The sequence below is a fragment of the Notothenia rossii genome (genome assembly GCF_949606895.1).
Source record: "Notothenia rossii genome assembly, chromosome: 12".
Classification (NCBI taxonomy): domain Eukaryota; kingdom Metazoa; phylum Chordata; class Actinopteri; order Perciformes; family Nototheniidae; genus Notothenia; species Notothenia rossii.
The window spans coordinates 6,445,131-6,472,066 of record NC_136911.1 but is presented as its reverse complement, the minus strand read 5'-3'; the positions used below and the strand labels follow the sequence as shown (position 1 = coordinate 6,472,066).

The window sequence follows — 26,936 nt, the reverse complement described above, 5'->3', positions numbered from 1 at the left end:
ACAGCTCAAAGGATGCTGCATGTTATTCACATTCTACAGGAGGAAGATAGAGAAACAGAAAGCCGCAGGAGGGAGGCATAACATAACAATAGCTATATTTACTGTACACACTTGCTATTTTGTGCATTCTATTTTTGGTTTTATTTAACTTAAACTGTTTACACGAGCATTTCGCACTCAGATTGAGTCTCAGCTGCAATGATAAAATGAGGAAGTAGCCACGGGCTCCCTTCCTCCCGCTGAGCCTGGTTACCTCTGATACCAGGAAAAACAATTATATGACACCATGCTAGTAGCAATTCATGCAAAACTGTTGCCAGGTTGCTGACACACAACTTGATAGAAGGAAGTATTGCATTTCTACTGGTTGATTGTATTTCTACTGGTTCAGCGTGTTTCCACTGTATGTGTGGGTAGTGAAACCCAAAAAGGGAACAAGTGTGTGCACAACCATGGTTAATACGGAATCTAATTACCAGAAGAACAAGAGAAGGATTTGATAGCAATTGTGTGCCTCTCTCTATATCATTATAATAAAAATGTCTTTGTGTTTATTATTTCAAATACGCTATGTGAAAAAGTCACCTTTGGCATTTTAACTATTTACTTACATCTTTTACACTTAACAATTAATCAGAAAAATAAGCATCAGATTAATCTAAAGTTAAATTAAAGTTTTGCAGCCATAAAAGGGGTTATATCTTAAAGTAAGATCATTTTAAATAAAGCTATATTGATAGCTGTCCGAAGTGAGAGCCATCCAGGAAAAATGTAATCATTTTTATGAGGTAAATTGATGTTTTCAGAGATGATATCAGCGGAAACTTGCAGCATGCTGATATTTCGTATTACCACATCAATAGTGGCCTGGCATACATTTCAAAATCTGGATTGGTTTTCTGTCTGTGCACATAAACACTGTCAGTGGACCAAGAGAAAGCTGAGTGTGAGGTGGATTGATATATGGTGTAGTGCTGTGTTCTGGATTCTCACCTGGATCTCTATCTTTGCTCTGAAAAAATACACAAAGAAAGTTACACACTGAGACAGGAACACAAGGACATTCAGACTGAAAAGTTTTTTTTTTCTACTGATCACAGGTCCAGTCTTAATTCTCTCCACACATAAATCACAAGCATGGTGAAAGTATATTTAAACATCTCACGTCCTCCAAAGTCAGTGCAACATTCATCCCATCATACCACCTACTGAATCAATTATTAGCTACACTCAGTGAGTTGTATATGTTCAGACACACAGCCTAATGCTACCAATACCTCCATCTACTGATGCACACACATAATTCATATTTCAACCCAGTCTGCTATCTACTCTATACAGGCCACATGAGGCAGTTCTGATATACTTACATATATCTATTTACATATTTAAACCCAAACCACATGCACTGAAGCCACAGGCAAAGAACTGTGTTGCAGCTGAAATATTTCAAAGCTGTGCAGTTCTTCGGGGAAATCCGGATATATTTCATATGATTACTTTTTGATATTTTGGTGATGGTCTAGCTGGCATGTAGCTGTACTTATAAATAAATAGTACTTATGCTTTACCATTAAGAATGACAGTAAAACATGCTGTATTCATGTGCATGTTTGTGTATTGCAACAAGTTTTTGCGATATAAAATTTGTGTTGAGCATTATTTGTGCACAATCTTAATAAAAAGTAAACAAAAATGCACCCCAGTTTTGTGTTTTCGTTGATGATATTGGATCATTGTTGGCTAAAACTGCATTGTGCATGTTAGATTTGTATGCATAATTGTTGTAAGCCCACTCTAATTTCATGCCCGAGCATTGTAGCAGAAAAGCCCACTTTTTATTTAAAAACACCGCAGAGGCAACTCAGGGTGAATCTGCAAAAATATCTTGTGTCAGGAAGGCTGCAGCGAGTAAAGTCAATTGGAGTCTCCTTGGCAAATAGCTGCAGGAGAGAGCAGTCTTCAAAGTGCAGCAGAGCTTTGGAGAGGAGGCGAACGGCAGACAGACACTACACACACACAGCAGCAGCTCACCTGAGTTCTGACGGAGCCGGGATCTGAAAGAAGTTTGAGAACAGGCATAGTGAATGACGGGTTAGCAGGTGCACGCAAACACTTGCACATACTCGTCGGTACAAGGCAACACTCCCTCATTAGTGGAGGAGGTGGACGCTCGTGTCTGACCGGGGTTCGCTTGTTTTGCTGCGCTGCCACTACCTGACAGCCAGGATAGAGGAGGTAACGAGGCAGTGGGGTGGAGAGGAGGGGGGGGGGGGGAAGACCTGAGGTTTTTGCTCCACCAGTTTCTTTCATTGGCTCCCTGAGGGACAGGTTACACCCCCTGTACACACACAGACGCACACCTTTGCACACACACACACACACACACACACACACACACACACACACACACACACACACACACACACACGCATAAAAGTACTCCTGTACCTGTACAAACAGCTCAGTTGCATAAACACACAAATACCTTCACACTTACACACACACACTCTAGCAGGCAGAAAGCCACAAATGTATGCACTGTACATGCACTGCCTAAACACACACACACACGCACACACACACACACACACACACACACACACACACACACACACACACACACACACACACACACACACACACACACACACACACACACACACACACACACACACACACACACACACACACACCTCTCAGTGGGCCTGTTGTTCCTTATGTGAACCTTGACCTGTTACGCAAACACCTCACAGCTGATAACAGAGATAAATTGAAGTAAACAATGGCTTATCTATGACACACAAACCACACACACACACACACACACACACACACACACACACACACACACACACACACACACACCTGTCTGCTGTGTTGCTGTGATTGTGTGCTTGTGCAGCCCTGCATGTGTATTATATCTGTACACACTGACATTAAGTCGGCTTTCTTAGCATTTGAGTGAAAAAGTTAATTATTTTTTGGTCAAATGGAAATCAGACAAAGTTGCTGCAAAAAAAGAAATCTTGCTATTTTTGTAACTGGGTAGACATTTTTTACTTTTAGGACTTCTTAAAGTTATTTTCCTTTACTATGCTGCTAAAGCACTGGTCCTCCTTGGCCTTGCACATTTCCCTGCACCAGCAGAGGGTGGGTCCTGAGTGGAGTAATGAGAGGGGGAATTCAAACCGACACCCCAGTCTTCACCGGCTCTCTGCCCGCCGGTGTTGCCCAGATCTACTCAGGTACCCAGCGTGCCCAGGTGGGCCTGGCCGCGGCATTATTGCCTCTGCGACCTGCTAGCAGCGTGACAGATGCCGGGGCCAAACGGAGCTGGCAGCTTGCCAAGGGGAATACGGACAAACACGACATTGTGACATGCGGGGTTGTAACAGTAAAACCTGCTCGCTTGAAAAAACATTGTGCAGAGTTTTAGAGCCACTAGAACACAAGCATGCACTTTTAAGACCTGAAAGAGTTTTCACAAACAAAAAGTGTGAATCTAGTTTTTTTTTCTTCATGCATTCTCTCACACATTTGCCAAGGACATGCTAAGCTGGTTTCTGAAGGCCTTCCTTTCATTCCACATGTACTGAAGTTTTCCCGCTATTTCTCTCAGAGCTGTCAGGGCTTCTGCTCAGGGAGCTGAGTGACAGATGCACAACAGGGGCATAATAAAAAAGTCAAGAGTTTCATAAAACTCCTCAGTAAAACTACTACTAAGCTGTGGGGAGCGGTGCATGATACACAGTGACATTGCCTTTAAGGTGCTCTGAAGTGTCAAAACCACCCAGCGAAGCGAGGGAGCTTTTGAACGAATATCTGCAATATTGATCTACAACTCGATGACCTTGGTTGGTGGAAATAAAGGCACCGAAAACTTCTTGTTTATTAAGAGCAACCCTAATACCCACAATTCCACTTTTCAGAACATATCTCTGTAGCTATTTTTCACAACTAACCAGTAATACGTATTTTAACAGGTTGTATATGTCCTCTGTCAATATGGTTTTATTCCAACATTAAAAGTGCATTTATGTTCAGAGTAATTCAAGTGCTGTCATTTTGTTCTTGATAAAATGTTACCTGATGAATAATCACACTCTAGATGTTCCTGATATGAGGTTGTGCAATAAAGTGATAGAGTTGTATTTGCATGTGTGAAGCAGGAGTGTGTTACCTGTTTTTCCACAGCTGCCAAAGCGGCCCAGGCATTCTTTATGGGCACCTAAACCGCACTTGGAGCACAGGTAGCCCTGGTTAAAGATGCCCCTGCAGACAGACGAACAGGAAAAGTCATCACTTTAATTGCTCCAGGCTGTTCTACCTCAGCAGCACTAGGACATCAGCCAGAAGTTTTAAAAAAACAAACATTGAAACAGGTGTGGTAAGGGAAGCTCTCTCCAATGACTTTCACTTTAAACTATAAAAAAGATCAACAACATGCATCAGCTCATACTTGAAAGAAGATACTGACATTTTTTGTGTAAATGATATGTGCACACACAAGCAGCAGTGTTATGTTTTCATTCACAGGCTTTAAAGGGGCCCTATTCTGCTCATTTTCAGGTTCATATTAGTATTTTGTGTCTCTTCTGTGACATGTTTACATTCTTTAATGTTCAAAAAGCTCTTTATTTGTCTCTCCTGTGCACCTCTTTTCACCCTCTGTCTGAAACCAGAGCCCAGTGTGCTCTGATTGGTTAGCTCTGTTGTGATTGGTCAACCACTTGAGATGTCCCGCTCCTTAGATTATCACGTACAATATGTTGGATCTCAAGCCAATAGAAGCGTGAGTGTAACATAACATAGTGTGAAGTTTCATGCAGGGGGGTTAGGTTGAAATAATTTAAAAGGAAATATGTTTAAGACTTTCCTTTCAAATGTAAACTTCTACAAGGTTCCTGGGTATCATGTTTTCTTATTGTCCTTCAAATCACCTCAGCAAATCATGTGCTCTTGTATTTCTTATCATACTGAGTACTAGTATAGTACACAAGATGTCTGATATGAGCTGTTGCTTTTATAAAATAATATCTAACACATCTTAAAAACAAATAATCGCACTTGGCTTGATAGATTATGATTCATGAAGTCATTATATATTTGATACCTGTTAGATAAGAGGTTACAATTCTATTGTCAAGTTAATCCAGTGTTAATTAAAAGGCACTTCAAACAAAGGCACAATAGGTCCAATGAATCCTTGTAACACTTCAAATAAAAGACACGTGGCACTTCACATGCCGATTGAGACCTTCCCTGCATTATTCTTGTTTTTTCTTCACACTCTATCCTCAGTAAATGTTGGTGAATTCAGTGTGTGGCTCTCAATAGTCGCAGTGCAATAATCCTGTCCCCTACCCCTCCATTGCCTTGAGGAAGTGCTGGAGTGTGACAGACACTTCTCTACCGGTAGGTGAAACCGCTCAATCGTTCTCGCTGTGAGACCGTGGACGCGGACCTCTGGGTGCCGATACCATTCAGCGAATTCAAAGGAAACTTCGCACAACTAAGGCACATGTGCAGAGGAAGAGAGGAGAATAAGGAAAGTGACGAATAGATTGTAAGGCTGCACAGGAGAGGAAGAGGAGGTGGAGGTCTTTCAAAGGAATCCTGAGAGACAGAAGGGAAGGGGTCTCGTCCCCGGTCTTTATGTTTGACGATAGCTTTGAAGGAGTTATGGGCTGCTTCCACTGTGTGTGTTTGTGCATGTGTGTGAATTACAACTGGCCTCTTACCTCAGCAGCATGTGGCAAGAGTTGCAGGAGGTGATCCTTTCAAAGGTGTGCATGTTGAACTCGTGGAGGTTGTTTGTGGCGTTCTCTGGGCGAATGTTGGATCTAAACAAGACATAACACACAACAAACATTAGGTGTTGATTGGTTACGATCTAAGATTGTATTTGCTGAAGAATATTCCAATTAAGTAGGTTATTATGTTAGATGTTTTGTATTAACGCTTATTTAGAATTCTCATAAATATGTACGTATCCTATGCCGGACAACCTAGCATCTACACTCTATAAAAATGCATGTTTGTGCATATCTGTATTTAGACCTATCCATGTGTGTTTGTAATGTTAATGTTAATCTTAAAACAAAACACCCAATTTAATTTCCGCAAGTCATCGGATGTATTCTATTTATTGCGTGTGGCACGTTTGGAGTAAAGAAACACAGTAAAACTAGTGCTAAAGATAATGTCTTACAAATGATCTCATTTTAATAAATTGTTACTTTTTGACGCAATTTTCTTGAATTATTGGAAATGTTCGGATCACACATGTCAGAGAAAATCCTACACAGCCACCACTGGACTCTCAATCAACAAATCTTCTAAAACGAATAATTTTAGATTAGTTTTATAAGGATAGCAGCAACAGAAGAGTTTTGTGAATAGTTTTGATGTATTAATGGAGTCACACTATTGTGCACCTTGCTGTATTTGCATTCTCAAAGTTTTTATATATATATATACGTATATATATATATACCACTTTTCAGACTGACTTCCAGAAAAATCACCTTGCATGAAGTTGAAGTTTAGTTGAGATAAATTGTATGGCAGTATCACATGATAATGTTCCCCAAAAATGCTCTTGTTTATGAATTGAGGTTTCTTCAACTGACACCGGGATTTGAGAGTGATGTGTCGAGAAGAGTTGCATTCACAATGTCAAAAGATCCAGGGGAAAAACAATAAACAAAGCTTTCAAAAGACTAAATGCAATGTTTCTTCCGTTCACCAAAATGGCAAGAGTTGGAATGTGTTAAACGCACCACTGAGTTTAAATGTAGTCTCTGCTCATAACTGTCTTACCATGATCATACAGTACTAAGACTTGCGGAATGAAATAAAAGCATATTGGATGACATTTGGGGTTAATAATTATAACCAGTATTTCACTGAACATACCGACACTGTAGTAGGAGTCCCAGATTAACACAATGAATGAAGGAAAACACGTTTCTGTGTTTGTTACTTAACTGTTTTGTTCTTTGATGAAAATGTGAATATTAAAGGAAACAAAACCCCGCAAAAAGGGCCACTTATAATTGCAGGAAACACTGATACTCTTCTTTGAAGTGGGAAGGAGAGAATTGCAAATAGACAGGCAAGGTCTTCCTGACGTGAATATAGAAGTATTCTTGGCCCCTTGGGATATGGATGAATTGATGTGTGTGTGAGAAAGGAAAGACAAAAAGAGTTTGCCTGTAGCACAATTTCATGTTTGTTTCCAATTGAAGAGGTCTGTCTTTTAGTTTTTTTCATTGTTATAATAGATAGACATGACGACACAAGCTTTATATGCACAGGTGCTACTTGTCAACTCTAAATTAACATGTTTTGGGAAGATTGGTAAAAACGTTGTCAAAGAAGAAAGAGAGACCTTCAGGGTGTCATCTCCTCTGTACTGAGACGTATCCATATTGAACGGAAGATTGTTATCAACTAGACATTTTATATTGCTGACAAGAAAGAGGGTCAATTTCATCAAATAATAACACCTAAATATATTGGATAGTGTGCTATACTGTAGGATAAACATTGTGACTCACTTTTCTTGACTTTCAGAGTATGACCGCCTTCTTCCAGTTCCACTCTTTCTGAAGCGTTTAAAGATGTACGATGCAACTTTGTCGGACCGCTGAGAGTTAGCCGCGTTAGCCGAGATTTGAAGGACTTTAAAACCCAGAAATATAATATGACTTCATTTTCAGTCTTCTTCTGACTTTCAAGGATGGGGTGCTCACATCACGGCTGTTTAAAAACCAGTTTCTACTTTCGGTATTTGTCTACCGAACATTTGTCATGCAGTAAACAGGCGGCATGTGAGAGAAAACAACCGTTCACAGATCAGCTGTTGAGCATCGCTGTGGGAGAGTGTGATCGTCTGGCAACGCCTTTCTATTCTCGCAGCTCGTTAATTTAGCTCCAAAAGTTAATCAACCAAAGCAGCTGTTTTCACATCACACCACATCTTCCCAATCCTCTTCCATCAGGCCTGTTGCTTTCTTTAGCCACTTAAAAATGATATTTCACAGATCTTTTTTCTTTCTCAGTTGTTAACTAAACTGATGCTAATGGCAATGTGTTCAAGCATCTAGCAACAGGTATCTTATGCCTAGCTGACAGAAATGTGTTATTAGTGTCATCCACTAACATAATGCATAGGATGTGTGTTTCTCTAATGAGTGATTTTAAAAAAAAGTCTGTTACTTTGCAATAAAATACTCTTGCCTGCATTCCTCACACCTTCAGTTTGTTAAATAGGCTTTCTGTTCAAATGCAGTCTTTGAGGCCGGACCAGTGTAACCCTGACAACACACCGCCATGACATCATCTGGGTTACGTTTTTAAACCTTACAAAGAGATTTCACAGCTCCTAATGGACCTGTTGTACTGGGCATGTAGTATTCTGCTTCACTGTGCAATATGTCTAGTTTTTTCTGGTGCCAATTCCATCAGACAGATTCCTCCACATGTCATCTAATGTCATTCAATTGTAGCTTTATTTCATGGTTTGAAATGAGGGAATGGACCCCCTACTGCAGATTGTTGTTCCCTCCCTCCTTATTCTCTTTCCTCCCCTCTTTGCTCATTAGGCACAGGTGCTCCTGATCACTGATTGGCTGCTCCTTCTGTCAGGTGCTGCTGTCCTTCTTGATGCTCCATACATAAGGAAGGCTGAAGGAGAGAGAATCTGGCTGTCTCTCTGTTGATGCGTTCAGACACTACAGCACTCAGTTGTCCTTTTTGAGTTTGCTCTTTATTTATATTAGTATATTTTGAGGTTCAGGGATCTGGTAGACTTAACTAAGGCTTTATGTCTTAGTTTAGTTCTATGTATTTGCCTTTTGGTTTAGGGGAAGGTCAGGGTCTGACCGCCCCTGGTGTGACTGGCCCGGACTTCCCTCATGTTTTTGGCCAGTCCTCCAGACTCGCGTAGTTTGTTTTGAAAGTAGTTGTTAAAGTATCTCTGGTTTGGCGTCTCAAATATCACAAACTGAGCTACAACATTTTTTATTTTGTCTCGTGGCTGTAACTTAGATCAAGCACCAGCAACATTTCAGCAAACAATGCCTAATCTTTACACAGCTCCCTGTGGTTGAGATACTCTTCTGTTTTCACACTTTGTCCAGTGTCATATAAATTGTGTTTAAGACTTCAGTTGAAATTCAAATCTAGATAACTTCTCCTGAAGTTATTGTATACCCCATTCAACTTGTCTGGCCTGTATGTGTCAAAGCTGTGAAAGACAGAGGTGAGTACATTAAAAAGATGAGTCTTTTTTGGCTCCAGAAGTGAAATACTATAGTTCTCTCTTGGCACTGGTTTCAGTCAGTTCAGATGAACTAGATTCCTGTTCAGGATGTGGACTCTTTTTGGCAGTTTAACTACATCTGATGATCCATTCAAGTGTCTAACAAATAGAGTGAATAGCACTAAATATTATTAAAATACTGCGAAATTAACTTTTTTGTGCATTTTCAGTCAGCTTCTGCTTTTGAAAGTTAGTGACTAAAACACGAGATTATAAATCGCACACAGTGTCGCGTGGCTCACAAATCATCAAGTAGCCAAACTTGAATAACAGGACAAACGGCATGAGTTTTTTGATGCTGTGACAAAATGCAGCGGGGACAAAGAGTCACACACTTCTGTGACGCAAATACACACTCTCGCAAAAAAAAAAAAAAAAACTCACATGGCCATGCCAAACTGCTCCAGCCACTTCTTCTTCAGCTCTTTGGTCTTGAAGAAGAATTCAAAGCCGCTCTGGCCCTGGTTGTGAGTGAGGTAGAAGCCGTAGGACCACTGCAACAGGAAAGAAAAAACACGCATGTTTCAGACAGAAAATGAGACAACGGCAAATAAATAAATTGAGGGGTTTCAAGTGAAAGACAAACGGAGCAGAAGGGGGCAGGAGCTGAAGGAGACGGGATGCAGGGAGACAGATGGAGACAAAGAGATTCAAAATGAAAGAGGGATGCTTAGGGGAGAGCAAACACAAAAGCTGAAGGGTGGCAGAACTGACAGATAGAGACGAGAGAAGAAGGAGACGAGCATAATGGAGACAGGGAGGAGTGTGAGGTAGCCATGTAACTGCTGGGCATCAGACAGCATGCACGTACCCAAGTAGTGCGAGTGGGCCTGTAATCGGCCGTCATTACCCACTTCAAAGGCTAAATATGAGTCTATTAGCTTCTGTGTCAACACATGCCTCGGCTTTTCAGATGGCATCACTAAACAGATGCTTGTGTGATGCACTTTTTATGGCTCCTATGTGGGGTTTTGAACTTCTAGCACTCATCTCTGAAGGCGAAAAAACATGCCAAGCTCTCAGTGCTGTCAGGCAAGCGCAGAGGCTGATCCTTTCTATTGAAAGAAAAGAGAAAAGGAAAGCATCGCTCTGCAGAGGCATTCCCAGTGGACACCAAGACTTGCGCTCGGCAAATATATCTCTAGCAACCAATTTGTAGCAGAAGGTAGAGGTGTTTGTCTCTCAGTTTGGACTTTTTGTTTTCTTGGTATCGCCTTAGAAATGTAAAAGGATCATACTTCCAGACTGATAATGAAAGTAATTCCTTTGATTTTCCTAAAATACAAATAATTCAAAGCCTTTCTGAAGTGTTTTACAGTAGGTCAATCTGTCAAAGAGAACAATAAATGTGTTTGGCCACTCGAGGGGCAGCGGAAACATGCATATAACGTTCACATATTATCACCTATTAAGTAAATAACAGCTGAAAATGTTGTCCTTAGTCTATTGTATGCGCAACACTTTTTTAACTGCTGTGTACATCATTCTAGAAACGATTGGACTTGGAGGTTATTTGGTTTTACCTCCAGATGCACGTACATGTGATTATTTTGGTTCTAAGATTATTTTTGCTGCTTTCTTCAGACAGCTACTGTCATCTTTGGCAATTCCACAATCAAGGAAACTGCATCATGTCAGAGGTGAATGACACTGATAGAGCGGAGGTTTCAATACAAAAACAACGTTATACGCCCATATGGGTCTTAGCCTACTAATGTCTGCTATTTACAACATCATTATTCCCCGAATCATTGTTTCCTGGCACGCCTTAGATATCATTCCTCATTATGACTGGCAACGTGTGTGTGTGTGTGTGTGTGTGTGTGTGTGTGTGTGTGTGTGTGTGTGTGTGTGTGTGTGTGTGTGTGTGTGTGTGTGTGTGTGTGTGTGTGTGTGTGTGTGTGTGTGTGTGTGTGTGTGTGTGTGTGTGTGTGTGTGTGTGTGTGTGTGTGTGTGTGTGTGTGTGTGTGTGTGTGTGTGTGTGTGTGTGTGTGTGACGCAGTCAGGCCCAAAGCGAGGTTTAATGATAGGACCATCTGGGAGGAGGCAGGCTGTTCTAGTCTGACACTTTCAGTATTACGCTGGTGAATGAACAAGACAATGTAAAACATGTGCTGGAACAAGCATGTATCAAATTAAAAATTAAATTGAATCTTTTCTGGTTATTATTTTTCTTGTTTGTGTTATGAGCTGCAAAGATTCAGCATGTAGTTCATTCTAGCAGCACATTAGGGTATTCGGGGCACAAATGAAAGCAGTGGGACGTAGATGTTGGTACAGGTGCTTACAGTATAAAATACAGTCAGCTCCATTTTTACTCAACTTTATAAACTGCCGTTTATCTGATAAATTGTTATGGCTGCTCATTATGCTGGAGTATCACTGTTAATTGGTTTGTCAGGAGTCCAACTTGGTTCCTGAGCTTTGCTGACTCAGTCATAAAAAGGCAATAATGAACTCAACAGTGCAAGACTTCCCTCCATTATAGCTTTAGGTGTAATATCAGATGCTTGTTTTGTTCTTTCTATTATACAGAATATTAGAAAGTATGTTCTGCTACTTTCTTTTACTTTTACGTGCTGAATATCAGAGTAACAGTGAAAGCAGAATATACTCGTTACATTGATTGAGCCTTGGGTGAAATGAAATGTAATCAAAAGCTTTTTAGCTGTTATAAATCACTGTACATCACTGCTAAAATGGGTTATTGGTTGGAAAAGGGTCACACACCATAACATAAACAGCTTAATGCTTGAGAAATACTGTATTTTCCTTTATATATCATTGTATATCAGAATAACACCCAATAAACTAAAGCGTTCTTATTCTAGCTACAAACACAATACATTGAGACCTGTGCTTCACACTGTCCAATGCAGTGTGATTTTCTTCCGGGTTATGAATTGTTAACTGTAAAAATAAGCCCTTCGACTGCCAGAAATACTGGGACATTTTGTCATTGGATTATTTAATACCATCTGTGCGTTCAAATAGCCATACTACCAAACTATTTAGTATGCCAGACTAAGATTTGGTAAGGCCCAATACCTACAGTAGTATGTCAAAAATACAAGGATGTTCTCCGACATTGTCCCAATTGTATGTATGCATTTTGCATTACATATCTTTTTAAAACAGCTGCAGTACATACTAAAACAATCTGTGATTTGGAACATGGCCCATCTTTAATAGCTGGAAGTCCTGTCTTAAGGGTTCAGCAAAACAAGAAAGGAGAAAAAATTGGTGTAGCTTTTGTGCAAATAAATGAAAAACTACCAACAAATGGTGTCTGCTAGCCTGGAAGACATTTTCTTTTCCATTTTACTTCAGTTTTAGATTTAATTGAGGCTAATATTGGTGCATGTCTGAGCTAAACATCCTCCCTGTGGCCTCTCCAAAAAACGACTAGAGTTACTCTCTTGGCATCGAAATGAACATTTTCACGAAGGCATGAGTTGCTGCCAAGAAAAAGCTGAGCATTTGCCCTAAAAACGATCTAATGTGTTTGAGAAACACTGCGCATAGTTAAGTTGATTCTTACAGTGAATATTTCAGACATTCACACAGGTGTAACCACTAACATACATTAGTAGCTGCAATCGATGGCTTACAGCGGTGCTAAATAATACAGAGCCATGAAGACTCGTTGTTACCCAGGAGACAGAGCCATCATTAATCGGGTTAGTTACACCTGTGATTAAAAGTGTCTGAAGTGAACAAATATTATGTGTTACTGTTAACAGCTTCATAGTCTCACCAATAATAAGTATTCTTATTAGGTAAAAATGTCTACTGTAGCAACTATCAATGACTTGCCACACCCTACTCTTTGGATGGGGAGACTAGTCACAATCTTGTCTAAATTTGAACCATATCCGTGTGTGTGCAGACCTTGCGGTTCTCCTTATCCGATGTGGGGTTGTTGGTGATCTTGAAGAGGTGCAGGTCAATCACTTCTTTCATCTCGTAGTTGTCTCCTCGCCGCTTGCAAACGATCACCGCCGCGTCAAACAGAAAGATGTGCCTGCGGATCAAAGAGAATGATGTCGAAGTTTATTCATGTTTTTATGCCCAGTGCATTTTGGGAAAAAAGTGATATCTCAATAATAATAATTATAACTAACTATTCTCTGGTTCGTATTTGAGGAATTCTTAAAGGTGCCCTATTGTGCTCATATTCAGAGTTGATATATGTATTGCGTGTCTCTACTGTGACATGTTCCCATGCTTTAATGTTCAAAAAGCTCTTTATCTTTCTAATACTGCCTGTTGACCTCTTTTCACCCTCTGTCTGAAACCAGAGCCCAGTCTGCTCTGATTGGTTAGCTAGCCCGCTCTGTTAGTATTGGTCACCGCTTAGAGATGTACCGGCCCTTAGCCTATCACATACATTTCAGGTGAGAAAGTGCCTCTGAAGGAAACTTTGGGATTTAGCCCCAAATATCATATTTAGATTTTTATTTATTTTTTGTTTACATGTAAAGCAATACATGATTGTCACTAAAAGCCTTGTCTCTACATTACAATACAATATACAAAATAATGTATTCATTAATTTGAATAAAAATTCAAGTTAGTAGCTATTAAAGGAATAAAAAGACAGAAATGACTAATTCTTTCTTTAATAGAAATGTTTCTTCTCTCCGTAAAGTGTCCAAACCAGGCTTTTCTGGATAAGCGCATTTTTAAAACATAGTCATTGTCCATGCCGGTTTCAGTTGGATTATTTGTCTCAGTTGCTCCGATCAGATCGGTCTCCTCCATTTTGTAGATTATTTACGACTTTTGAATCCACATAAACACATCGGCAAAATCCGGCTTACTTTGAGCATGTGTTTTAAACAGTTTAATCCCTTTGTGAATTGTTTGCACTTCCGCGCCGTCATTTAATTTCAGCATACAGTGGGAATCCAAATGAATTAATCCTGAGTCCAATAACCATCAAAGTCACCGCTGTTGCGTGTGTGGGGGGGGGGGGCGCAACTTCCAACAGGAGTCATTTGGGGGGGCTCTTGGGAAAAAAGGTTGGGAACCAGGAAAGTGAAACCAGGAAAGTGAAACCCCACAAAACACATGTATTACTCCTTATATTCTATTTGTCTGGAACTCTGCATGGTTGTACTGTAACTATATAACCTTGATGTTCACTTACTGGATTTTGTTTTTAAAAAGACTTTGGCTTTAAACTTTGCAATACATACTCTGGCAGTTTTCCAAACACAGCACCTGATCTGGTTAAGCTGCAGTCAGTCAGTCAGCGTTTCAGTCAACCAGCATGTCACCCTCACATCTCACCTGTCCTGTTTGGCTCGTTTGTCCACCGAGGCCACCCGTACCTCCCCGTCACCTTTGGGTCTCCCATAGTTACTCAAAGTCTGATTCTACGGAAAGAGAGACAAATGGATGAGGAAGGCAATTTCCAATGAAAATCTCAGAGAAAATTAGATTAGCATTTCATTATTTGGAAGGAACAGGTGGCTTACCAGGTTTTCGATGGATTTCTGATACTGATCTATTTCTCGCAGTGTCTCATTGTCTCGCTTGACTTCGTTGACGTACTGAGCCAAGTCCTGTAGACAAGTAATCATTCAAAAGTCTTTCCTTTTTCCTTTTCACAATTTTCCCCATTACATGCAATGGTTTTCTTTCTTTTTGAGCTCTCTTCTTCAAAAGTGACTATTGCTGATGTACACTCCAATTAGACACTCGATACGACATTGGGAACAAAAGTGCTCAAAAAGAGCAGGACTTGCTTCACTTGGTATACTCGTTTCTTTACGTAAGGAGGTTCAATGAACTGCAGTATCTTGTAGATTATTTCCCGGACATACTGTAATAAGGTTATTTTGTTAGGTTACACAAGCTTTTATAGCGAGCTGAGATGACATGTCAAGAGGGAAAATATTATTTAACCCAAATATTAATGATGGTCATTGTTTTTAAGGACAAATAGGAACAGGAAGTCAAACAACAATCCTAAAGAGACAGAAACCTTCCAAGGCCTATAAACAAATATTCCTCTCATCAAAAGCAACATTTCAATCAAATCTATACATAACAGGACGCCTAACCCAGACAATCCTAAGGCGTTTAGGGGAATACAACATGAATTAGGAAATCTAACTGGTTTGTTTTGAAGGGGTTACTGTTACTTATGTTTGTACATGTACAAGTTATGCCTCGTGGGATAAGAGTATGTGTAAGTAAAATACTAGGATCAAACTGATGTTGTACCTTCATAGCATCCAATGCCGTGCGCAGATTGGTCTTGTCGGAGGAATCATGAGTGTGTTTCATCAGCTCCTATTGGACAGAAACAAATCAATAAACACAGATTTAGTTAAGCAAGTTTTAAATGATGAGAACTATTTAACTTTGTATTGTAAAACTGATTAAAAACAATAACAACTAATGTTTGATTATACACTCAAAGTTGGAAATGAAAGGAAGAAAGCTAGGTTGCAAATCATAGAAAAACATGAGAACCTAAAGCTTCAGCTCTAGATGTGAATAAGAAAAGTATTGAAGGACATTGGTAGCCAAATAGCTACAGCGCCTCATCCAGGGTTCGATTCTGGCCTTGGGACCTTTGTTGTCTCTATTCCTCTCCCCATTTCTCATCAAATAATGGCGAAAATGCCGAAAAAATAATCTTAGAAATAAGAAATGAAAAGGATTACTGCCAGAAGAATCCTGTCCTGAAATAAATCAGATATTGTGTGTGTGTGTGTGCACTCGTCTGTTCCAGGTGTGTGGGGGCAAGTGTCTATCTGAAATTGCTTGCCAGTGCCTGACTGCAGCGTAAACAAGACATCTAGACCTCAGCAGTGGAGGATAAGGAAGGATGCCATGCATGTCCTTCATACAGGCCCATACAAACTGCATCTAGACACACACACACACACACACACACACACACACACACACACACACACACACACACACACACACACACACACACACACACACACACACACACACACACACACACACACACACACACACACACACACACACTGAGCCGCTAAGGGAGATATGTGTCTGCTCGCTACTGCTCAAATCCCTGGTGTCAGTCAAGCTCAACCTGGGCATTATTATCACTAGCAAGGCGACAGAGTCCTATTTATCAAGCCCTGCTCCCACCTCCACACATCCTCAGAGATAGGGGGAAGGGAGTGGTCCCACTGATAGCCGGGACCAAACATGATGGAGTCATTGAGGGAATCGTGTTCAGGGGGGAAGAGAAATGATGAGCGGATGCAGTGAGAAAGAAAGAGAAAAGGACTGGTGAGCGAGACATTTGGTGAGCGAGACATGTGTTGTTCGGATTCTGGCTGTCACCGTGTGGGAGAGTAACCAGCGGAGGTTTTCATGTCGCTGGCTGTTACCCCGCTGTTCAGCAGGGAACCCGGCACACACGCTGTTACTGTGTTGCTACAGGGTTTTTTCATTTTGATGGGACATGCAAACATGACACATCACAAGGTTTCAGGGTGTCTGATTTAAGGCTTTTTATTAAAAACCCCTGAGGGAACCATCTCTGACTAAACAGGACAAATAGAATAGGATCCATTTAAAAGCATAAATTGGTGTATTTGATTATTCTCGATTAATTTCAGTTTGGACATGGCAGATTTGCTGTTATTATAGGTAATGCTAAATGTTAAAAGATATAGCGCAAACCAGACTTGCATGTGAAAATAAATCTTAGAAATACTTTTTTATGTAGTAAACAACTGAATACCTAATTGCAAAAGGTAGCTACTAATGAAAACTCATTGACATTTTTGAACCCACATAATGAAAATTTATTTTTTATCATTAAATTATAGGAATAGGCCGTGCTCACACACACATGTGACAAACACACACTATTTACTCCGAGTAAATGTAACTTTGAACTGGGCTATGTTAAAGATACATATCATGATTTAAAACAATAATAAAAACCACTAAAGAATATTTTACGTAGTCAAAATGTATCATGGAAGAAAAGTCCTCAGAGACATTTTAGATCTTTTAAAATGTTCTTTTTTTTGTCACTTGTTAGTAACTTTTTCCTGACTTTCTCCGGAGTCTCCACTAATGTATTTTAGCTTCACATTCAGACTCTCACCACTTCAACACCACTTCACCTCTGCATCTGTCTTTCTTCAGTTGTTTGTCTTGTTCTGTCTGCTGTTCTCACTTTCAGTCCTCACTATATCTATTTTCTCTCTCCTGCTTCTCGATTCTCAGATGACAATTATGTGCGTGTCATTTCAGACTGAGAGTAATAAAGAAGCCAGAGACAGACGAGAGGAGCCTGAAGGACGAAGGCAGCGGGAGGGATCCAAACATGGGCAACAGCTCCACCCAGTGGCACAAAGTCCAGTTGCTCATGAAGCCTGATTAGGAATGGATGAGGCTTTGATGAATAGCATCTCCCTAATGGGGCTGTGTCACTCACTCACAGCCATCTGTAAAGCCAGTGAAGATTTTTAACTGTAACTTTCGGTCCAGCTTTGATCACAAAGACAGTGATTGACATGATATGGATGTATACACAGAGGTGGAGGTAAAACAAATTGTTAATAAGTAAAAGGTAATACAAATGTCTCTTCAGTACATTTTGGGAGGAAAGCATTTTTTATATAAATGTTTTCATATGTTATTGAGGAATAAATAGTATATAATTAGAGTGATATTAGCACATATTTATATTTTTAAAATAACACTGTAAAAACAAAAGTCTACTTTTTAGTTTGGAAGTCTATGCCTATGAATAGCAGAACATATATACAATTCAATTTTTTTGTTTTTGTTATGGTCCACAGACATAAAAGTCATATTGTGTGCTTTGATTTCATTATTCTTTAAATCACACTAAGTTATGTTATTATAAGTAAGGCTCAGTATTCATAGATTAGTATGGTTTCAAAGGTTTGTGCAGAAAAAGAGAGAGAAAGAGAGCTACCTTTTTTTCAAACACTAAAGGCTACGGCTTTATAGCATATTCATATCACTTTATGATTAAAGTATAAATAGTGCAGAGGAAATATTGAAGTACTATACCTGCAGGAGGAGGTGATACTTTAAGACTCGCTGCATAGGAACCACAAGCAGATCCCTCAGTGTGAACTTGCCGTAGTTAGCTCTCTTTGAACACTCCTGTAGGAACACAACAAAGAAAGCAAATCTTACAAATTAAACATCCTATAAAGAAAAGAAAAGCCCATGACAGTGCATAGCGTGTGTAACCTCAGAATTAGAATGGGATAAAGAAAAGAGTTGAAATGATAGAACAGTTTTTATGCGGTCATAAATCACCCGCAGTGCCTCAGGTGAACACTTGAGGGCATTATCTGACTATTGTGACATGATCAACACTTGTCAAAATGTGTCTCTAAATAACCATTTACTGACAGTAAAGACGTTTTACCTCTAGCTTCATGCGTACGTCCTCCCTTTCTTTGCAGATGTCATCCAGACAAATGATGGCTGTTTCCACGTGGCTGCAGTATTTCCCATAGATCAACAGCCTAGAACAGGTTAAGCACATGTAGTGAGGCGACTTGGAGTCAAGGACTGTATATCATGACTCACAGATGCATCATTTATTCTAAGAGTATTACAGAAATGTAAATGGATTATGGTTACAAAGTCCATAGTGTACCTCTCTTTAAAAGTGATGAAGATCTGGTGGAGGTTCTGGGCACTTCTGTGGTGGACTGAGTCTTGGATTTCCACCAGTAAACCTTTGTGAACTTTAACCAGGTCCTAAAACCAAAAACAGTGATCTGCATGACATATCAGTTACTTACATTAAGGGCTATAGTCTACAAATTCAATTTAATTAAGCATTTCCTCACAGAGCTGTTAGCATGTCTGCAGACTCTTAATCATGTTACAAATGTAATAGTATATTAGTAGAGAATATTAAAATTTATCAGACATTTAGTGGGCTTTTTTAGAAATAAAATGCCATGAACAAATCAACAGTGAAATTCCTTAATGTTGTTTTCAAGCCTCTATTTGTCCTACTGCGATATAGCCCTTCAATAAAGAATTGTGTGTCCTTTAGTTGACCACCCAGTGGGATCATTACACTTTAAAGACTTACCGGGATATTCACAAACACCTTTTCCATCTCGACCATGGATAGGAACATTGTGAGGGGTGTCATAAAGTGCTGCAGCAGAGGGAGAGAGAACATAAGAGAATGAGGCTCGTCCCCTCTAGACTAAGAGTGGGAAAGTCATTTTGCGAGAAGCTATTACATTATGGGGCCAAGTTGCGGCAGTCAGCAAAAACAAGCAGGACTGTCTGGGTCACGACAATAATCTCATTTTCAGAGTTTGCAATTTAATGATTTCCTCTCAGACTACTCCCGCCGAATAGTCACCTCTACATCTCAAAGGAGCGTGCGAGCACAAACTCCACCAGCCACTTCATATTGAAAGTCATCTACTGAGTATTCCTCTGGGAGAGCAGGCAAGGCTTTTTCCAGACGTGAACGTACACAAGAGGTAGAAGACAAGTAGCTGGGGCTGAGGGGCGAGAGACGGCGGGCCTCCCACAGTCCTCTAAAAGTGCAGCGTCAGGTGGAAAACATCCACGACAAAAGAGCTTTTCTCATAGTTTGGTTTAAAGCAGCGCTGGAAATACTCATTACCCGCTCCCAATTTCACAAATAAAAATATATTGTTTCCCTTTCTTCTCTCTGGGATTACAGATTTGTTACACTAGTCATTATTTTTTCCATTATACCTAAAATTACAGTCAGTGAGTTTCACAGTTCTCAGACGGAAAGAGATAAGAAGGCCAAATTGAATTCTAGTGCTTCTGTCATCCTTTCAGTGCAAGGAAATCCAAGTTAACTTTTATTTTTGAGCCAGTGTAGTTGAGTGTGGGCTCACAGAGACTTGTCACTTATATAAATATATATTACTGTATACTTTACACTTCTAAATACACCACAGTCACAGTTTACATATAAATGTACCGACTTGGTCAAACTAGGCCAGGTGTTTTCCAGATGTAGATGTTAAATCTAAGGGAATTAACAATTATCATTTACAATTTATAACTTTTTTCAACTAAACAATTTCTGCATATTGTGCTCCTTCAAACCTCTAATTAATTGAAATAATCAATCTGGAATAAAAAACTATACTTAAACGTCTCTCAACTCACAGAAATGGTCACACACAAACACCTGAAAAGGTTGGAACCCACTTATAATATGCCCAAGATCACAAGTCTTCATGGAAAATCAGTGGATAACAGAATGGATATGATTTCGTACTACGTTGGGAAGAATATACTAAAAGGCAATTTAGTAAGTCAGTACCTTCTCTATAGACTCCAGGGTCTCAGTGTACTTCTCCTCTGTCTGCTTGATCTCTGACAAACAGCAGCTCCTGATGTCAGTCTCTGCTTGCTTCTGGAACGCCTACACACATGGACACACACACACACATGGACACACACACACACACACACACACACACACACACACACACACACACACACACACACACACACACACACACACACACAGGACTGTTACTATGTGTCAGCACTGTGGGCTGACAAACTGTTGAGTCTTCAACCAGATGTAATCCGTGCAACCCGGCGCAACCCTTTGAGCAAGGTCAGAGTTGCACATGCTAGCTCGATTGTCTGCCAAATATGATAAAAGTGAGGTATCATCATATTTTATGAACAAAGCATTTGTAATTTTAGTACAAAAATGAATTAAATTCATTTCTTTTTAACTTTCACAAAAAAGAAAATGTTGATCAAGTTGGTATTGAGCTATAAGGCCATTTCAAACACTTGACACAAGATCAATTTAGCCACAGCTAGCAGTCAATTAGCTTAGCTTAAAACAGATGGGTGCGTGTTACTGTCCACTCACATTTGGTTGTTCTGTTACCCTTTTTGAATAAGCTAAAAGAAAATCTAAAAAGTTCTCAGTTAACTTAATTGTTGCCTTAAACCCAACATTTCAACTTAAAATACTTCTTCTTCTTCTTCTTCCTGCAAAACGATACAAATCCAGATGTATTTGTCATGCTAGCGAACTGGTTGCTTTGTATAGCTTCATAAAGTTAACATACACAAATGAGAATGGTTTCAAACTTGTTATCTCTTGCGAAGAAAGTAAATAAGTAACGTAAATGTAATACTGCTTATTTAAGGCATATAGTGACTAAATGTGCTAAAGAAAGTCAGTCTGTATTAATGAGGTATGGTAAAGAAGTTATTGAAGTTAAAGAGAAGAGGACTAACCGGGGGAGCGATGGCCTCTGTCTTCATCAGATCTTCATAGATCTCTCCTCCATCTTCATCCTCATACACACAGTCGTACAAATCCTCCTCATCCTCCACCCCGTTCTCACTGCAGCGCATAAGACAGAATATGTTACTGACATTTCTTTACATCACACAGCTGTTTGATCCTGAGGGTTACAGTGAGCGGGTAATGGTTTTACTTCTTGTGACAGCCACATTAAAGGTTCAAACTAAAACACACACACAGTTGTGGTTTTACAGAAATTGATTTTTTTATAAATCTTGTTAGCTAGGGACAAAACTTAATCCAAGGGCGTGAAAGTGGTTCAGAAACACACATGGACACACACTCACAAGCAAAGAGTGTTATGTGTGACGCAACAGGCCAATTACTGTGTGTGTGTGTGTGTGTGTGTGTGTGTGTGTGTGTGTGTGTGTGTGTGTGTGTGTGTGTGTGTGTGTGTGTGTGTGTGTGTGTGTGTGTGTGTGTGTGTGTGTGTGTGTGTGTGTGTGTGTGTGTGTGTGTGTGTGTGTGTGTGTGTGTGTGTGTGTGTGTGTGTGTGTGTGTGTGTGTGTGTGTGTGTGTGTGTGTGTGTGTGTGTGTGTGTGTGTGTGTGTGTCTCTCCACTCTCCAACCAGGGCATATAAAGCCATTTTAAGCCTGTTTTTATAATAGGGTGAAGAATGAGAATGGTGAGGTGAGGGGGAGGATTCAAGAGGAGATATCACGCTCAATTTTCAGTTCATACTTTTGGGTTTTATTTTTCAAAAAATGCATTATATTTCCTATTCTGTCAATCTAAATATAACTGTATCCCCCCTCTGTTTTATACACCTTGTTTTGGCATGTATTGTATGTGGCACAAAGATAGCATGCTGTATTTTTGTTTCCATACGTGTAACAAGTTTCATTTCACCTGACACAGTGCTGTATTTTAGATGTTATTCCTGCTCATCCCACTGCTTGAAGTTAACAGAGCTTAGGCCAAATGAATGCATATACTAAATAATTAGATTTTCTCAAGAGATCAAGAAGCATCTGGTACCTTGGCCTGCTGTTGCATCAAAGTGAATTAAAACAATGGCAGATCAAGAAGTCAGATAATTCACAGATTTTTAAGAATATGTGATTGTTAAACACATAACTGGCCTAAAACCTGGGTCCTTATTTTTGCAAGTTGTTATAGTTCAGACAGTTGTCTCTAAGTGGTTAAAGGTGGAATTTAAGTTCTCCTGTTGGATAAATGTGTATGTTTCTTTACATTTGCTGCTGAACGCTGAGCAGATGGGAGTTGAGGGGTGAACACGGCTCTGTTCAGTGTGATCCAGGCTGCCACTTCCACCTCTCATCCACTGCCGGCTGCTGTCAGACTGCTGTTTTCCTCTGTCACTAATAGTGGGCTGCTTTCTGCTAGGAGCTGTCAGCACTAAACATAGACCAGCTCCGTGTCAGAGTGAGGCTCCCCAACAGCATTTCCACTGTAAGATTATCTGTCTCCACTGACTTACACAAGTTGCAGTAGCTCGACTGCCAAAACCATTTCCTAATTGGTTAATGGTTTCTGCTAAGATCTCGGAAGTTACATATGACTGAAGACCAACACAGTAGACTAATAACAACCCTTATTAATCAATAGTAGATAACTCTGTTTGACCACATAAACATTTGAGGAATTAAAACGTGGGGAAAAAATATATATATATATATATAATGTGTGCATACTGACAGTTTCAGTCTAATAAATATATTTTAGATACAGATGTTATTGATGCACCAGGGGCTTTGTAGGCCGATCGTGTTCCTTGTTCCCTCTTCAAGGTTGAAAAATGCATAATTTGTTGTTTTTTATAAATTAATTCAGATCAGAAAATGGTTAGCTATCAACACATGTTTAGTGCAAAACCCCTAGCTTACATTTCAGTAGAAAAACCAAACCATATCAGTGATTTCATCAGGTAATTTGAGATCAAGCTCAAACTGGCTTTAAGAGTATTTGAAGAACTGAAACCATTTGTTATTTAAACCTGCAACACTTTCATAAGTGGGTGGGAAACAAGGTGTGAAAACAGGCTAAATAAAAAACATGAAGCCCACACGACTTTTGGTTAACTGAGAAAAGAGTGGGGGGAGCTGATGTTCAAAGCCTCGGAGGCGGTGGCTGCCTTCCAGTCAACAACCAGGGAATAAATGATGCCCACGCCCACAACACCCTGTAGTGTGTGTATATGAGAGGAGACTGAACATACTCTATAAGGTCCTCCAGGTGGTTGTAGATATCCTCATCTTGAACACTCTCCTCCGATGGGAAAGGCCTTTGAAGGGAAATAGGGAGCATGCTGTCAATCTTCAAATATAATTATTATACATCCTGATTGTGTCATATAATACTGAATTATTGTGGCACATTTTATTGTGTTTGGGTCATTTCACTCCAACATACCTGATTCCAGTTTGTTGGGTAATCGCTGTTTGGGAAAGTTTTGATAGTGTGTCCATAACCTACAATAAAAAAAAGGATATAATCATTATTTTTTACAATTTAGAGAACACATATAGTCTGGAAAGCAGGATGTATGACTTAATGTGGTTTATAGTTTGGCTTGTGGTGCTGCACTTCTAAGATAAGACACATGAGGGCAGCATTCTCAAACGGACAACACCGCTGATGTTTAAATGTTTTATTTATTTGTGTGCAATAACAGGCACACAGTTACATTACATGAGAGCTAATCACACCAGCCAATTTATATTCTGCAATAATAAGAAATTTAAATATATTATAATACAGCATTGGTTTGGTGGGTTTAACATTCCAGTGGGGCACATTTTGGAATAATCTCAACTACCACAAATTCAAATCACGTATATGTACAACAAATTGTTAAATATGGAGGGAAACTGTTGTCTCTGCTCAGAAGAATGACTTATTGTACGCACAGTCAACAGCTACAGTTACAGTAGCAGCAGAGACCTCACGTGAACTGATTCGTAATTGATCGTGCTGTGAAGTTAACCGCATGCTTTCGTGGACTGACATGATTGCTACAGTATTAGTATGACATGTAATTTCACGCTGCTGTGCTCACTCCTGCCAGTGCCCTTGACCCTCTCTGCGTGTTTGTGTGTGACCTGCTTGACTAATCATTGTTTGAACTGGTCTGCAGAATGAACGATACAGTTTTATTATCTGAGTCAAAGCTCCACAGGGAGCCCTTGTCATTCACAATGTTTTGCAACCTGACAAACGGCACACAAACCATATCTTGTGAGTCATCTGTCCACTGATATAATGCCAAGATGGGCCGATAAAAACATGTTCTTATCACACACCCCCATTACAAATGTAACAGTAGACACATCTGGCCTGGAGCATATGCTTTCACAGATCAATACTGATCACAAAACTGGCCTTTCCCTCCCCCCACCAGTAAACAGAAACAAGAGGTGAACACAAAGGACAGAGAAAAGGCAGAAACATGTTACTGCAGACACCCTTTAAGCAATACTAATATAATAATTTAATACCGCGCACAACTGGTACCAATATTGTGACTTCACTAAATGAAAATGAATGTTTGAACTATGTAGCCTGCTAAAATAAAAAATAATCAAGTAGTTTTAGAGTTTTAAACAACTGACTTAAAGACAGATGAGCAAACTTGTCACACCCATCAAATAGAAGGTGGGTGACGCTGACTGATATTCTAATAAATCTGTCAGAGTTCGACTTTGTTGATGCATTTTATCATCATAGTCGACTGGTCATACGCAGCAGCGCATTAATAACAACATGAGACGGAAATCCAAGCTGAGTTTATCAGCAGTAGCTCTGATCAAAGGGAATATTAGTGGTGAGAAGCTGAACAGTGGGAGGGTGCCCAGCTGTGTTTGAGACACAGCTAAATGGAGCCCAGCAGCAGTGATTACACATCATGAGCGCGAGGTAGCACTAATGTTTAACACCTGCAATCATGTACATATAAGTCACTCTTACATATAGCGGAATTATACATCATGACACATCTTGTTTGAGACTTTCATATACATAAGAGACAGATCACAGGTCTTTTTTACCCCAATACAGGAGGTCGTAACATTGTTTAAGCCCCAAGCAATGTCTGCAGGACTCACTACAGCCCCAAGAACCTCCACCAATAACAAAAAGCAGTCTGTAAAAAGCCCAAGAGCAAAAACAGGGCCAAAAAAGTATAGGAAAGCACTTGCTGCAGTCTGTCAACAGGTGTTTTGAAGTGCTTCTATAGATTGTCTGTAGTTTGTGTTGAACAAGTGATGAGGCAAGATTTCAGTCAGTATTGGTTGGGGCTGAAGACTATAAGTTTAAAAATAAAAGAAATCTTGGAATGTGGAGTTGGAAGGAAGTGTAGCCTGCTTCTCATCTCTGCTTCAGGATACAACAGCTGCTTCTAACACCCAAATCTCAGATCAAACTGCCAGGTACCACAAGGAAGAACAATGTGTTAATTCAAAAATATTCTTGTATCGTGTTCTTTTGATCGAAATATTCAGCTCTTAAACAAAACAAAGATAGTTTTTTTTTAATAATGGTGCTCTAAGTTCACCTATAGGAGTTTGAGGTTAACATACAACAATGTACAGTATGTGTTCAGGAATATATGTAATTACAATTCATCCATGTCAGTTTTGCAACCCAGACTGATATGACATGAGATGATTTAACGCATCCTCTAAAACTCAAAGGCATTTTTCCAATTATAAATCCTAACAGTTAACAGACAAAGCTGAAATCACCTTACAATAATAAATGAAGGGCATAGCATCCGGAGGCCAGTTGGTAGGTACAGCATGTGCAGAGCTGGAGATTCACTGCGATGAACACAGCTTTGGAGGCCTTCCAGTTCTAGCTGGCAGGCGAATCCCGAGGACGAGTCATGTAAAGTTGTGCTTTTTGGCTTCAGTGAATACATGAGTCACTCTCACTCATAACAGAACTGACCATCTGCACACAGCCAAGCGGAGTCTCTGAAGACTCACAGCAACCATCAGCTGTTTGCACGGTTAATACAAAAATGACCACAAAGGAAATAACTTTAGCGAGAGAAAAAAAGGATACAATAAAAGCCGCCTACCAAATGAATAAGCTCAAAGGTCATGCATTAGCTTAGGGATGAGGCTACACAGAAGAAGAGAGAGTGTGTGTGTGTGTGTGTGTGTGTGTGTGTGTGTGTGTGTGTGTGTGTGTGTGTGTGTGTGTGTGTGTGTGTGTGTGTGTGTGTGTGTGTGTGTGTGTGTGTGTGTGTGTGTGTGTGTGTGTGTGTGTGTGTGTGTGTGTGTGTGTGTGTGTGT

At 39.9% G+C, this 26,936-nt stretch overlaps 1 protein-coding gene across 4 annotated transcripts in view; it reads right to left on the bottom strand.

Moving 5' to 3' along the window:
• vav3 (vav guanine nucleotide exchange factor 3) overlaps positions 1-26,936 on the bottom strand; it is an 82,649-nt gene that overhangs the window by 21,194 nt on the left and 34,519 nt on the right. For 2 of the 4 annotated variants that reach the window (XM_079661503.1, XM_079661504.1), the window contains exons 3-19: positions 24,052-24,110; positions 23,858-23,923; positions 21,608-21,716; positions 20,664-20,765; positions 19,434-19,502; positions 18,987-19,090; positions 18,753-18,852; positions 18,386-18,481; positions 15,566-15,634; positions 14,815-14,901; positions 14,627-14,712; positions 13,223-13,355; positions 9,716-9,825; positions 5,745-5,846; positions 4,184-4,275; positions 2,035-2,363; positions 994-1,012 (exon numbers count right to left, since the gene is read on the bottom strand). In XM_079661503.1, coding sequence (XP_079517629.1) covers positions 994-1,012; positions 2,035-2,363; positions 4,184-4,275; positions 5,745-5,846; positions 9,716-9,825; positions 13,223-13,355; positions 14,627-14,712; positions 14,815-14,901; positions 15,566-15,634; positions 18,386-18,481; positions 18,753-18,852; positions 18,987-19,090; positions 19,434-19,502; positions 20,664-20,765; positions 21,608-21,716; positions 23,858-23,923; positions 24,052-24,110 — 1,732 coding nt within the window. The remainder of the gene's footprint in view (positions 1-993; positions 1,013-2,034; positions 2,364-4,183; positions 4,276-5,744; positions 5,847-9,715; positions 9,826-13,222; positions 13,356-14,626; positions 14,713-14,814; positions 14,902-15,565; positions 15,635-18,385; positions 18,482-18,752; positions 18,853-18,986; positions 19,091-19,433; positions 19,503-20,663; positions 20,766-21,607; positions 21,717-23,857; positions 23,924-24,051; positions 24,111-26,936) is intronic. The other 2 variants (XM_079661505.1, XM_079661506.1) reach the window with 1 other exon arrangement.